We start from the raw sequence: 15566 nt of genomic DNA on the forward strand, positions 1-15566 counted from the left end.
TGGAAGTTTTCAAACATTAAATACTTAAAAAATGCTGCTAATGTAAATTCTACTGTACAATAAAATTTTTGTTTCTAGACTGACATGTAAACAAAAGTGATGAAAAGTATGAACAAACAAGGAAAAAAGTTCGACCGCACTCCTGTAATGATACAAACAAACCAGACGAGCTCTTTGACCCGCAAAGACATATCAACGACTGAAAGGTGGATAGAGTCGTCAAGCAACTTCGGTATGGTTAAAAGAACACCGTGGCCTTGTAGCCATACATTTGAAAAAGAAGAAAGCGATAAAAAAGGTTTGATTAAAATTTTATTACCATTGCTAACAACTTAACTATAAACTAATTGTTATAGGTTTAAACTATTTGGATGTGCTATTACATAGCTAAAATTAAGTATAAGTACATATATTTTTTCATATTGTTAAAACATTGTTATAGTTATTTTGTTAATACTGTAATATAAATAGTTAAACATAGTTCTTAAATACTAAGGAAATTTTTAAGTTTTTAGTTTGTGCTTAAGTTTAAAAAAAATGAACAGGGAAGAAAATATAATTTATTACCAAAAAGAGAGGAAATCTGTATATTGTTTTAGTAACAAGTTTTTACTGCGTAATTTAGAACATATTATTGTAACATTAACTTGAAAACATATCTAAAACAAAATTAATACTATTTTGTTTACTTGTTTTAATTTCAAAAATAACCAGGCTTGATCAAACTATTTTAACGATCTTAAAAGATTAATGACACACTTCTATATTATTCTTAAAATGTTTATACTAAACGATCCTGTATCTGTTAGTTAGTATAATTTATGTATAAAAACGTTATTAGCAGATGATAAATATGCAAAACTCATTTAAGAGTTATTCAACTATTATAAACAAAAATCGAGCGTGTACAATGAGTAAAAATAAATAAAATGTGTATGTTCTTAAAATACATAAGAAGAATGAAAAACGTTTCTCAATTGTTTACTAATTTCATAAAAAAAAATTAAAACACTACCGAGTTTTACTCAAAAGGGATCATCAGTTTAAAAATAACATTATAAAGAAGAGTAATTTTTAATAGATGTTTTAATTAATTATAAATAAGCTTGCATTTAAAAAAAACAAACTTTACTACTACCTTAACTTTAAAATTAAAGAAACAGTAAACTGTATTTTTCATAAAACTTTTGCTAAGTTAAAGAAAAAAATTATAATTTGTTTTCATATCAAGAATTCAAATAAAACTATGTAAAAACTCCCTGAATTTGTATTGAATGCCTAGTCATAATTTCTTTATCTAAATTTAAAGTATGATAGTTACAATTAAATTATTTAACTGATTAAACTATATTTTAGAGCAAAGCTTCTATACTTAATTTTCTTTTAAACAACAGACTGTTTAAACAACTGGTTTACAAAAAAAAAGAATATCATTTCTTTATTAAATGAAAATATTTTTTTTGGATAACATACGATTTATTTGAAATACTTTTTACAAAGACTGTTTGACTTATAATTATGAAACTAAACACAAGTATAAAAAAAACATTTTAGGGTTTATTTTAGTGAAGACTAAAATGGTTTTTTGATACTTGTGTTTAGTTTTTTAATAAAAGCCTAAGAGTGGTGTAACTAGTTTTTTAAAGCGCTTTATATGATATAAAAGAATTGTTTTACAAAAAATATTTATCTATTTTAAGAATACTTAAAGTATCGACATTTATTATATTTTAAAAACATTTTTTTGCATAAATGGTTGACATGATTTAAATAATTTGAAAAACCTTTGGTATACAATTTTAACTTGTTTAAAAAAAAGTAAACGTACGATGAAGGCACAACAGCAGATAAGTTTTTGAAGTATATTGTAGAAATTGTTTTTCTTTTGATGTAATTTTTTCGATATTGCTAAAATCATTGTGTTATGTTGTTAGCTTAATAATCATATTAACATAACTTTTTTAAGTTACTGTAAAGTATTTTTATTACTTAAAAATTTGCAATTAATTAAAAATTAAAGTTATAACTTTAAAATTTAATGAAAACGCTTTAGACAAAGTTTTTGATTTAAATCTAAAAAACGTGTTTATAAAAAACTCTTGAAGTATAGTTTATTAAAAGTATACTTTTTTTAAGCTAATATCAGTTGTATTTTGTTTTAATAACCTTATCAACATATTCATGTGTCAATAAAATCGAAATGTTCTAATTTGAGCTAGGTATAAAAATTTAAAATTTACAGTCTTATACTTTGTTAAACAGATGCTTTTACGAAATTTTAGTTTTACGAAACGCTAGCTTCATCTTACTTAAAAACTTCTAAACATTTTAGAATTAAAAACTAATTATAATAAATAAAAAATTCAAGGTAACCGTTGCATACAAAGTGAAAGCTTTATTGATTAACTAATTAAATAACTTATTTTACTTTATTAGTTTTAGTGTTATAATTTTTTTTTACTTTTTATTATTTTTTAAAGATGTTTTAAAAAGTTTTACAAAAAATATTAACCAGAAAATATAACTCTATAAATTTACGACCATCAAAGTTTTTAGAAGCAGTTAAAATTTTTCAAACTTCCTAATTTAATTAAAACAAAGCCACAGGTAATAAAACTCTTTGAAAAAAGTGTAAAAAATAATACAAATAATTTAAAACTTATAATATTTTCTGTTCTATTTATCAGAAAAACTTAACTTCATGTTGTTATTAGTAAAATACAAGAATGCTAGAATGTATGTAAAAGTATGTGGTAAAGCACCTTTAAAAGTTGTTGTTTTTGTATTACATTAACTAGTTAGTTTACACAATCAAAAAGGTTGAAAACTAAAAAGAAGTTCTCAGTGCTCAAACATAAACAGTTAAGTACCTTAGTGTAAACTATTGTCCACTTTCAACTTTGTTATAACAGCTGTTTCAGTCGTGTGAAACTTGTTTTCCTTTCTTTAAGTAGAACTTTTCTATGTGCATTTTAACTGAAAACAACACAGAAACATTACAAACAAGTTTAAGCGACATTTCAGATTGCTTTTTAGTTGATTTAAGCAAGTTTGTTGACACCTACTTGTTTGAAAACATTTTATAAACTTTCTTGTGGTGTTATAAAAGCAAACAGACATGTATAATCAAAAGCTTTTCTTTAATTGTAGGATTTAACAAGCAAATAAAATGGCGTAGTATATAACAATGTAAAAATATTTTTTGCAAAAGTAAACATTGAAACAATTTTTTTAATAAGTTGACTAACTCATTGTAAACTCTTCGTATCATCTGTTGCCTAACAAAAACTTTGAATTTAAGTAGCACTTTTCGTTTATTGTTCTCACACTTAAACGACTAAGCCAGCTTTCGATTTGTATAATAGTTCATAACGCTTTATTTGATTTTGATAAACTAAGTCTACTCACTGTGCACTAGGTGAAAAAAAAAGTTATTATTATTGTATTCTTGTCAAAGTACTAAAACAATATTACATGTTCGTTAGAAAAAAACTCACAACTACTTTTTGGTTTGCACAAAATAGTAAAAAAACTATCATAACGTGTTTCTGTGTAGAGATGTTCAAGTTATTGAGCAAAATATTTCTTACACCAATAATAATAAAATTTTAGATTAGCTTTGTTTTAGAGCATTATGAAATAGAACTTAAAAGAACTTATAATTTAAAGTTAATATTACTTATTAGGTACTTAGTTGATAAAACTAGTTTTAAACTTACAAAAAACCAAAGTAAAAAAATAGACCAAACAAGTAAAAAAAACAGATTTAAAAAATTATTTTGAACAAAATTTTTAGTATAATATAAATTAAATTCCACTGCCTCATAAAGTTTAATAGAATATTTTAAATTATTTGTTTTTTTTAAATTTTTTTGCGTAAGTTATGTATAATTTTAGTTCGCTTAGAAAAAATTTTAACTTCAAGTTTTATAGTTTGACACAAGGCTGAAACTAGCTTTCAGACTAGCTTACACACACACATATTTAGTTTAGTTTCAATAAAAGACAAATAAAAGTATCTTAAGTATTAAAACCTCCTATAATACAAAATGTTAATAAAAATTATAACATCTTATCTAAACGATTCAAATATTCAAGGATGCTCTACTTTTATGATTAGCAAAGTTAGCATTTAGTTGTTTCGAAACTAAAAGAAAACAGTAAGGAATTGATGTAGAAAACAATTGCATACATTTTTATTTATTACTTATATATTTTTTATTAAAAACAAAAAAAAAAACAGATAGTTTGAAATTCTAACTAATAGTTACAAACGATAAACAAGTCTACAATACTTTCAAGAGTAAGATAAAAAAGTAAAAGCATAAAATAAATGTGGTTCTAACAACGATAAATTGAAAGTGATAAGAATTACTTTACTAACTTTATAAAACTCGAGAACGTAAAGTTCAATTACAACAGTACATCAACAATGTTAGGCTTTAACAGCAAGTAAGAATAAGTTTTGGTAAGTAGCTTATTTTTGTAGCCTAGATCATAAGACTTTAATTTGTTGAAATTGTTTTAAACTTCTTGTGCAGCTTTAACACATGTAAGTACTTAATACAGTGACTGGAAACTCGTAAAATATGTTTATTTATTATAAAACTAAGAACTTTAGTATACTTACATTCACAATTTGTACTGATAAAACAAAATAGGTATTTTTATTTAAATTAATAAGCTCGTAATTTGAGCTTAAAGTTGTGTAGATAAAACTTTTTAGAACTAGTAACCTTGTCTTGTAAAGCATGTTAACAAATTTTTTAAAAGGTATTCAGTTTTGCAAAGGATATTTAAAACTTGCTTAGATTTTAATTTGGAAACAACTTTTTTACGTGATTCTTTATAAGAAACATACTGAGAAAAGTACTTAAATTGAAGTTCAAAAAAAAAGTACCGTAAAAACTAATGATAATAAGTTGTTTGTTGATAACTGAGGTAGAATATGAACTCTTGAGTTTATTTCAATTTGAATGGTAGTAGTTTTAGAATAATTAGAAAATAACGCTGTTGTGTTGACCGTGCATATAAATCTAAAAGTTACAAAAAGTTTAAGCATTGTTAAAAAAATATGAAAAATTTATTATTACTAAGGCACATGTTATTTTTTGGCTTTTTAAAAACTGTTGCTTAAAGCGCTGTAAAACACCCTCAAAGAGTTGAAAAAGACTAATTTTTAACAAAACTAATGATTGTTTATATACTTTAAATAGGCAGCTTTAAAATTCTTAGACCTCAAAACTACAAAGATTGCAGTTTGCAAAAAAAAGACTTAACAAGAATTAACCTTAAATTAAAAAGTAAGTATGACGCTTTCCTACATATTAAATTTTGTTTTCTTTAAGAAAAGTATTAAGTATATTGAAGCAAAGTATTATCCGTTGAAAAAAATTTACCAGTAATTAATATAACAAAAAAAATTGTTTAGTCCATAATTTTGAGATTTAGTGTTATAAGTGTTTTAAAAGTTTCATAACTTAAGTGTATCACAACTAAAATTAAGTTTTTAAGTTTAAAGTTCTGTACAGTAAACATTTAGCATTAAATAAATAGTTATTGCAATTAAATGATATTTCTTTTATTTACTTATAGTTAACATATTTGTATATATTTTTCCTGACTTTTTTTTTTTGTTAATATTGTTCAAGCTTCTTAGCTACAAAAGTAATGAAGTTTTAGTTCAATACACACACTTTTTATTGTTTTTACGTGATAAGTTTTAGGTACTTCATACTTTTGTTTTTACTTTTCAGTCGTGTATACGATTAATTTGTACAACTTTGAACAATGTTCAACTAACATTTTTATGAAGAGCTTACATAAAGTACTTAACAATATGCTAAACAAATTTATATCCGTGCTGTCGACTACATTTTTTATTGGAATTATAATATAAAGTTAGTTTCAATTATAATTAGAGTGAAACAAAATGAACTTTTGTAAAAATTATGCATATTAGATTACACGAGCTTATCAAAAATAACATTTGAAAAAAAGTACGAAGCTTATAAGTACATAACAATGTATATCATTTATAAACATTAAATAAGTTTTTATACAGTTAAGTAAATATAATTATCCTTTTACATTCTTTTTTATTACCTTTTTTTGCTTTTTTAAAATTTTAGTTATTTTATATATAAACAAAAGTTGTTTGTCAAAGAAACTTGAAATTACCTATATATTTTTTGTGTTATATAGTATAAATATTTAAAATTTAAAATTGGTTGTTAATAAAGATTATATAGATATATTTAGCAAGTTTGCTAAATTATAAAACATAAACAATTTTCACAGTACATTTCTTTATGGAACTGACAAATCTTTCTAACTGACAAAAAATTACTTGTATGTATGTAAATTACTCAAATACAAAACTTCAAATAGATAAGTGTATTTAGGTTTATTTTTTACAGGTTTACTCGTACGACCAACAAAAAGCTTTGAAAAAGCAGATGTGATGGGTGTTATAAATCGTAGTCAGGGTACAAGTTATCTACACCATTTTAGCAAAAACTCACCTCTCATGGAAAACCGTGTTTCTAACTGCGAGGAAGACTTACAGTTCGTATTAAACTGCGACAAAAAAGACCTAAAGGACCGAGATGTCGCCAAAAGCAAAGAGCCAAAAAAGCCCCCCTTTTCATACATAGCTCTCATCACCATGGCAATCCAGGAGTCGCCGGACAAAAAACTCACTCTCAGCGGAATTTGCAACTACATAAGAAACAAGTTCGAGCACTACCGGGTAAAATGGCCTCGGTGGCAAAACTCGATTCGTCACAACTTGTCGCTCAACGAGTGTTTCGTCAAGATACCGCGCGAGGCCAACAACCCCGGAAAGGGAAACTACTGGGTGATCCACCCCGAAGCGGACAACATGTTCGAAAACGGCTCGTACTTGAGAAGAAGAGTTCGGTTTAAAACGAGGAGGTTGGAGGGAGTGGGTCACGTTTACGGTCCCCACTCGACGCATTACCAGGTCCCCGCGCCTTTGTACAACCTTATTTCTCCCATCGGTCAGCACCAACGGCTGATAGGTCAAGGAAACCCGAACGTTTCGCTACCCCATCATCTGAAGTTCTCTAGGAACATGTTCGGTTCGTACAACGAAGTCTTCCCTCAGCAGCCTCTTCAGGTGAAGCCCATCGGTTTTCCGTTCACCGAAACATCCGCGGTGCTGCCGTTCAAGCTGAACTCGTTGCCAAGCTTTCAGCCGTCGGCGTCGTCGTCCTCGCAGCTGAACTTTTCCATCGACGCGTTGATCGGAAAAAAAAGCGAAGCAGCGACCAAGTCACGTGTCACGTGCGGCTCCCTCTCTTCCAGGTCGACCATCTCCCCCCAATCGCCCTCGATCAAGCCGTCCGACCCGACATCAGCTGCTTACGACGCCCTGCAGAGGATCGCTGCCAACCCGTTCGAGCCGACGAGCTTGCACAACCGGCTGCTGATGCAGAAGCTGCAGATTTCCCAACTCGACCCGCTGCAGCAGTTCTATATGACTTCCTTGTTGAGACGTCATGCAAGTTTTCCCACCACCACCACCACCAACGAGATTCCGTACTCACAACCTCCGCTGCCTTTCGACTCTCACGTGCCCATAAGCAAGCACGCTAATCAATAGGAACAGTATACAGTTGAACCGACTAAAAAAAATGCAGTAGGTATAAACTTATATTTTTCGAATTTGCTTTGTAGGTTTCGCTTGTTTGAGTGCTTGATCGTTTATAAATCGCACAGCTGCTGTTCTAAGTTTGTAATTTCTTAAACATAAACTCTTAATATTACGTTTTTAAAATAAGCAACTTATTTTTTTACAATTTATAAAATTTTTTCAACGACAATCAGTTGTTTTACTGATGTAAAAGCTTTAGATTTCGTACTTGTTAAACATGCTTTAGATTTTTTGACTGTTTTGCTGCAATTGAATAAAATACACATATTAAACTCTTTTTGCTCTCTAGTTGAACTGAGTAGGTTTTACTTACACAATAAATGTATTACGTTTGTACAAGTTAAAAATGTTTTTTTTTTGCTTTGACATGTACTTTAAGTTATAGAAGCTTTTGATAAATAATTGTTATTTTAACTTTTAAGTTTTTATTTTTCATGTTTTTATATTTAGCCTCAAAAGTTAAAAGTTTTACGTGCTCATTTTTTACTACCAGAATAAAATAAACTACACTACAACACTGACGTTTTATTGATAAAATAATATCCTTAAGTAAAGAACAATTTAACTGCATGTTTATTTTCGTTCGAAGCCCGACGCCTGATCAAAGAAGCCGTCGGCACATTGTGGCAAAAAACAGGAATTATTAACTCTGCGTATGAAAGGTTTCGGCGTAAACGACACGTAGGTCAAACAAAAATGTAGATTTTGAGCAAATGCCGTCCGAAAGGAAAATAGATTGGCGGGAAGCGGACAATAACAATTGGGCGAAAGTCTCAGCTGTGACAATAGTGCCGAGACGTGCTGGTCACGACGCTGTAAACAAACAAAGGCGACAAAAGTGTTACAATAAAGACCGATGGCATCCCCTGTAGTGTTTTAAAGATGCGATTACTTTGCGTATTAGTTGTTAGACTTTAAGTTTTGCTTGGTTACTGCTTGGTCTATTAATTTTGTTTGCTTAAGATATTAAAAATTTAAAACAAAAACAAAAGTTTAGCAAGACATACGAGCTCGTTAATTGTAAATGTCATTGTTTAATACCTATAATAAGGTTTAATATTGAAAACAAGTGACTTAATTCAAGATAGTTCTCATAATAACAGTAAACTTAAATAAAGTAATAATTCTGTTTATAGTAGTCTAAAAGTATGCACTTTTTAAAAGCGTTAAAAATTAATTGAACAAAAAATTCTAAAATTACAAAACTATGTTAAATTTTTGAAATATCTATATTTTTCCTATTTAGAGTATGATTAAGAACAAAAGTGTATGAGCCAATAAATGAAGGCTGTAATTTTACCAAAATTTTAACCTAAAAAAGCAAGTTTTATTTTTATTTCATGCTTGTAAGGTTCGTTTATTAATATGGAGTTCTATAAGCAATATGTAGTACAAACATATAAATGCTAAAACTTAGAAGACTTATATACAATTTCACACCAGAAAAACACAAGTTAATTTGATCGTTAAAAGCACTAAACTAAAAATTTTTTTTTTGTAAAAAAAAACACAATCACTTACTTTCTAACTAAACGATATAAATTGTACAAGAAAAAATGACATCAAATTTTTCCTTTACTATATATATTTTCGCAAAATTTAAACAAATATAGAATAAAGACTCAAAGTATCAAGTATTTGCTAAATTTAAGCTACATTGTAAATAATAGGGCTTTATACTTTTCTGAAGTATTATTAAGATAAAGACAAAATATTTTTTTATATGATTCGTTATTTTTTGAGTGATAATAAATGTTTTTGTAAACAAGGTGATGTTTTTCTAAAATTTTAGCTCCTTCTTTGTAAATAACAATAAAAAACTATATTAAACTAAAAGTTTATTAACTTAAAACCTTTAACTTAGTATACTTATTATCCTTTATCTAGTTCAAATGTTCAAAACCTGGACTTATTGTTACTAGTTTTAATTTTTACAACGTACTGTATTAATAACTAAACAACAATAAATAAAATTCTAGTGTTACGTTTAAGACTTTTTTAATGTTAATTTTATTCAAGCAATAAATTACACGTCCTTAAAACAAAAAAAAATCAAAAAAACAATAGAGAGTTTTAAATTAGGGATTTCGTTAATATAATGAATTAAATATTTTTGTTGCAAAACAAAAACTTCTTAAATAACTTTAAAAATTAAAGAAATCTTTTTTTCAAAAATAAATTTTTTTTTAATAATTTTTCAATAATATATATATAGTTAAAGTAAACATATTATACACAATATGAAAAATTGTCTGAAGTGTTTCAGTTGTATGAGATAGTTTTTGTTTTTCTAAAGGTAAACTTTAACTAATCCATAATATTTATTATTGAAATTATTTTATCAGTCTTCAGCAAAACTAGTTTTTGACATCATACAATTAGAACTTAGACAAGTTTAAACAACAAGAAACCTTTGATAAACTATCTCTGAAACTGTTATTTATGATCATGTTGTACAGTTTAATGCTTTCTACATTTTATAATTTTAGCTACAATTTTATGTTGTAGTATAATTTTAAAAACATATCCATTAGGATTTTTTTTTGCTTTTCGTGAAACAAAAATAAACAAGAAATAGCTCGTTTACGTAAAATTTATAAGTACAGTAAAATGCTGCTTAAGTTCCTACAACCAGATTAGTTTATTTTTTTAATCAAAAATTAAAAAATAAATGTTAAAATCTTATTAAATTATAGAAGTATAAATTTATATAACTTTTTTATCAGTTATATTTTGTAAAGTTGTAAAATACTAAAGTTGTATGAGTTATTAGGTTTTATGAATGGTGGTAGGTAATACTATTACGTCATTTTTCTTGAAAACATATTTTCTTAGCGAAAATTTTTATGGGTTTGTTTTACGACTTTAGTGTTCTTGTATCCAGAAAGTGTGCTATTATCTTTTGCTTTAGTGTAGCGATCATAAAAACGGAGTTGTAAAAATACTAGAAGAGTAATTGAATAATACACACGCCATTTTAACGACATTAAGTTAAAACAAACATGTAGTTTACTTTGTAAAATTTAAAGGTCACTCATAAATTCTTGTTTTATCTTTTCTCTTTTTTATTTTTATTTTTAAGTATGTCTTTTCATCAAAGTATATTTACAGTAAAATAGTATTGAAAAATATCTATAAACTTTGTTTTTTAATTCTAACTTTTAACGATCAAGAACTTTTGTCCTTAAAAGTATTTTTAAAATAAGTTAAAAAAAATGTCAGTTAACCTTAAAAAGACTTTTCATATTTTTAAACAATATTAACTAGTTATAAATTAAGAACAAAATGAAGTTTATTATTAAAAAAAAAAAAAGTTTAGTATTCTTCAAGTACTGTGAAAAAAATACATCATAGTCGTCAAAAAAGATTAGAACTTTAACGACTAAGTTCTGTAATTATTACAACTTACTTAAGTAATATAAAACTATAGGTGTGTGTTTTAACAACAATGCAATAAGTAAATCTAACTTACGAAGTTTTTAAAATTTTCAACGTGTAATTTTTTGTTATAAAAATTCATTTAACTGTATATAGTTAACTCTTTAACGTATAGATATATTTATATTTTGTTGAAATTCTTTCAAAAGAGTATCATATTATTTTCTTGATGAATTAAACTAAAGTTTTTTTTTTCAAAAATACTTTTTGTTTAAATGTTTTGTAATTTCAATGACGTTACCAACCACGTTTTAAGTCTGTTAAATTGATTTATCTTTGTGAAGTACAAAATAGTCTATAAATTATAAATACTTAAAGTATTGTCTTGTTATATATGATAAAATAATTAAAAAGATAGTTAGTTACATAATATTTAAATTTTTTTAGAATTATCTGAATTCTTATATTATTTTTTACTACATAACTACTATAATTATTGTTTCAGAACATAAAGATTTAAAAATAAAACTTTTTAAATTTTTTACAGAAATAAACAGAAAGGTACATCTTAATGTCATGCATTTTTCACTGAAACATAGTTTTAAGCTTTTTAAGTATTGTTTATATATTGATCGACAAAAAAAAAAGCGCTCAAAAAGTTTGGTCCAAAGACTTAGTGAACAAAAAAAAAACCTTTCGGTCATCGAGTCGTACACCACTTTGATACCTTTTGATTGTCCAGGACAATAAAAACTATTTACTTTTACTTAACGAGTAACACATCAATAAAAACTTAAAAAAAAAGTTGCTTTTAAATAACAAGATTTTTTGGTAAACACTTAAACTTTCAAAAATCAATGAAAATTTTAAGTATATTGTTAATAATATAAGGTACACTCAACAAAAATGAAAAAAAAAAGGAAAATGCTAAAAATAGCTGTATTGTGAGTACCTGGTGTACAATAAACCTCTTGATCATTAAGTCATATACCACTACAGTTAAACTATAATAGTACTGTAACAAAACTTGAAAAATTAATCGTGAAAGCTTAAACTCTAAACAAAGAAAAATACAATAAACATCTTAAAAATTAAAACTAAACAAAATCAACAATTTATTAAGCAATAAATTTAAATGAGTAAAAGTTCTTATTAAAAACTTATCGAAAAAAAAAAAACAGCAATGATATAGATTGCCACAGTAAAAACTTTGCGCTTAAGGAAAATAAAAATTAAAGATTGAATAAACAGAAAATTTAATTACTTTTCTTTTAAACTATAATTATACAGCTTTAAATAATTGTACACAAATTAGAATACAAGTTATAACAGAAAAAAAAATACAGACAAAAAAAAATTCTATTAAATTGTTTTGAATTTTGTATTAAAAGATTTAAGTCTGTACTTAGTTATCACTTAAAATATGTTATTTACCTTATCACAAAAATTAAATCAATTTTTTTTATTTTTACTTCTTTCGTCAACCTTTTTACTTTTTTAAATAGAAATTGGTTTATATATTAAAATTTTCTTATTATAATTACATTAAGTTATTTAAAAAGGTAAATGTCTAATTAAAGTTTTAAGCTTAATTAAAAATAAAGTACTTCTTAAAAAAGTCTAAGATATTTTTTTTAATGTTAACTGTGGCTAAAACATATTTTATAGTTAGAAAATACTATTTTTACTTAAAATGTCTTCTTATATAAAAAAAAAATTGCATAAATTAATAAGTTGTATATTACTTTTCCAAAATTATTCTAAGTTAGTAACTATGTTTATAAAAAAAAGAGTAATACATAAGTAACTCCAATATAAATTCAGTTAAGTGAAAGTAAAATAGATTAAAAATCTTTATATTTTAGGTGTACAAAGTTTATGTTTGACTGGTTTTATACTGAAAGTATTTAACAGATGACAATAATAACATTTTTCACAATATTCATAAGTCTTATTCAATACAAAACTCTTACCTATCAAACTTAGAGTGAATATAAAGTACAGCATATATAAGCTAATAGCTATTTTCAAGTCACTAAAAACTTAAAAAAATGATAAAATCTTTTAAGGATTTCATTGCGTCAAGTAGTGTTTGAACAACTGTTAATCGGTAACTGTTATTTTTGCGCTTTTAAGACTTTGGCAAACTTTCACTCGGAAAAGCAAAATAAGCATCGATAAACGATTTGTTTATATATTTTTTGGAAATACGTTGACGTAATAAGTAATAATTTTATACTCTTGTTAAGTTTTTTTGTTTGTTTATACACTTAAAACTTGTTAACTTTATGGTTTTTTAGTTACAAAAGGAAAAAAAAAATTTAGTCTAAACAATAAAGTTTTTAAAATTGCATTTCAAACATTTTTATACATGTTATGACAATTTGAACATTTAAGATATATTTCGCATTTTAAAAATGTAATAACTTTTAAATAACAACTACTGATACTACTAAACGACGGGTGTTGTTATAAGATAAATGTAGATAAATAACTAATGTGTTTAGTGTTAGAAAAAAATACAAAGATATTTAGGCGACATATTGTAATGGTAAGCGGGGTTGTGAACTTTTCAAAAAATTTAATACATACTATTTATCCATACAGTATTGAGCTTTGTTTAACTTTTAAATTTTCATAACCATATCAAACTTTATTTTAAATCATGAACAAACAAAGTTTTATTCATGCTTAAAAACGGTTAAAGCATCAAAAACAATAATAAAAAGCCAATTTATGTTGAGTTGTGAGTGTATGTGCTTCTGATGTTTTTACGATAAAAAGCGTATTCTTCCTTTGTTTGAAACACAATATGAACATAATAACTAGTATACAGGGACCAAGTTTGGATAGGCTATCTATGGGAAATATCTTCTCCCATTGTAGGTATAGAGCGATTGCATTCAGCTATGTGACTGTATAATCCACCTGGTTCGAATAATTTCCTTTGAAGTGTTTTTAACATTAAACAACCTTAACAAATCACATCGGTGATATTTGAATACTAAAATTAAACAAACGTCGTGTCTTTTTCTGAAATATATGCTATAGTAAGATTTATAATTTTGCAGCTTTTTTTATTGCTTTATTAGTATTGAACAGCAAACGACTTGCGTAAATTTAACTTCAGTATTGTATACCTTTACTTCATTTAAATTTTATTTGAATTCACTTCGGCTACTTTAAGTATAATAACTTTTATTTTATTTTAAATATTTTCATAGTTTAAACTATGATTTTGTCTAGAAAAAAAGAGTTTCTTTATATACTCATTATAATCTTTTATGATAGATGTCTCTAGACAGAGAAGTATGGCTTTTATTATGCATTTAGGTTAATTACTGTAAAAAGCTCAAAGGTACTTAAACTACACTACGGTAAAACATACACATTTTTATTTCAAACTACTTAAATATATTTTTAATAAAAAACATAGTTTTTATATTCAAAATTTATTTAGTAAACATTTAAAATTTATTTTTCATATATAACTTTTTAAAGTTGTTTAAAAACATAAAATAAAATAATAATTAAGTTATTTTTTCAATTTACAACATAATAAATACTGAAATTTTGCGTAGCCTTTAAAGGTCTTACTAAAGATTTTTAAAATGATACATATATTATTTTTATGCTTTTAAGTTAGCTTATCTTAATTAAAAATATCAAAAAAGTTTCCAAAGTTACATTAGGTTGTGAAAAGCATGCAACCTCTACTTGGATTTTTTTTAAATAACATGTTCAAAGGTATTAGCAAAAAAAACGAATAGTCTGCAGACCAAATTTTTCACCTTTAGTAAAGATATTTTTCGACGAGTTAAAGTAATATGTGTTAAAGTTTTTATTACAAATTAATTAATTTGAAGAAAGCCTTAGAAAACGTTATTAAAAAAATCGTCTTGACGTTGTTTAAATAGAAATTATATTTGTAAAAAGGCGTTAGCTACTTTTTTATACAATAATTTAGACTGCAGAAATTTTAATAAAGAATAGGGTATTAAACCAAAAAAAACTTGAATTTTGTAATAATTTCCAAGTAATTCAACATACTTTTTGTTTGATTATTAGATTTTATTTTTAGACAATTTAGTACTTATAACTGCTTGGTATGGTTACTGGAAATATTAATATTTTTTAACATGAAAAAGTATATTTTTTTGGTTTAAACTTGTGGTGCTACCTTTTTTTTTAATGTGTTAAATCTGCATAGTGTAAAATTTTTTTCGAACAGTCATGTTTCTAAAAAAGTATATAAGACAAAAAACTTCAGAATGAGAAGCTCTATTTTCTTAAAAGTTTTAAACGTTTAATGTGATAGTTCAAAACTACTAAATATTATTCATCTAGTTTTGATTTTTTTTTAAACCCTGGTTTTGAAAATTAGTCTAATTAAAACTATTTTTATAAGAATATATATCCTTTTTTGTTTTAAATTGCTCTTTAAAAAACTTTAATAAAAAATATACAACTTTTACCAACGACTGTTTAGTCACAAGTCAACACTTATGAA

At 25.6% G+C, this 15566-nt stretch overlaps 1 protein-coding gene across 1 annotated transcript; it reads left to right on the forward strand.

The window, feature by feature from the left end:
* Positions 1-85: 85 nt before the first annotated feature.
* Positions 86-7726, forward strand: LOC145838560 (uncharacterized). Its single transcript, XM_082946176.1, has 2 exons — positions 86-298; positions 6420-7726. Exons 1-2 carry the CDS (start codon positions 100-102, stop codon positions 7625-7627), a joined length of 1407 nt encoding a protein of 468 aa, XP_082802302.1. The 5' UTR covers positions 86-99; the 3' UTR covers positions 7628-7726.
* Positions 7727-15566: the final 7840 nt, after the last annotated feature.

This window comes from Thalia democratica, chromosome 6 (assembly GCF_965202585.1).
Source record: "Thalia democratica chromosome 6, ktThaDemo2.hap1.1, whole genome shotgun sequence".
Taxonomy (NCBI): domain Eukaryota; kingdom Metazoa; phylum Chordata; class Thaliacea; order Salpida; family Salpidae; genus Thalia; species Thalia democratica.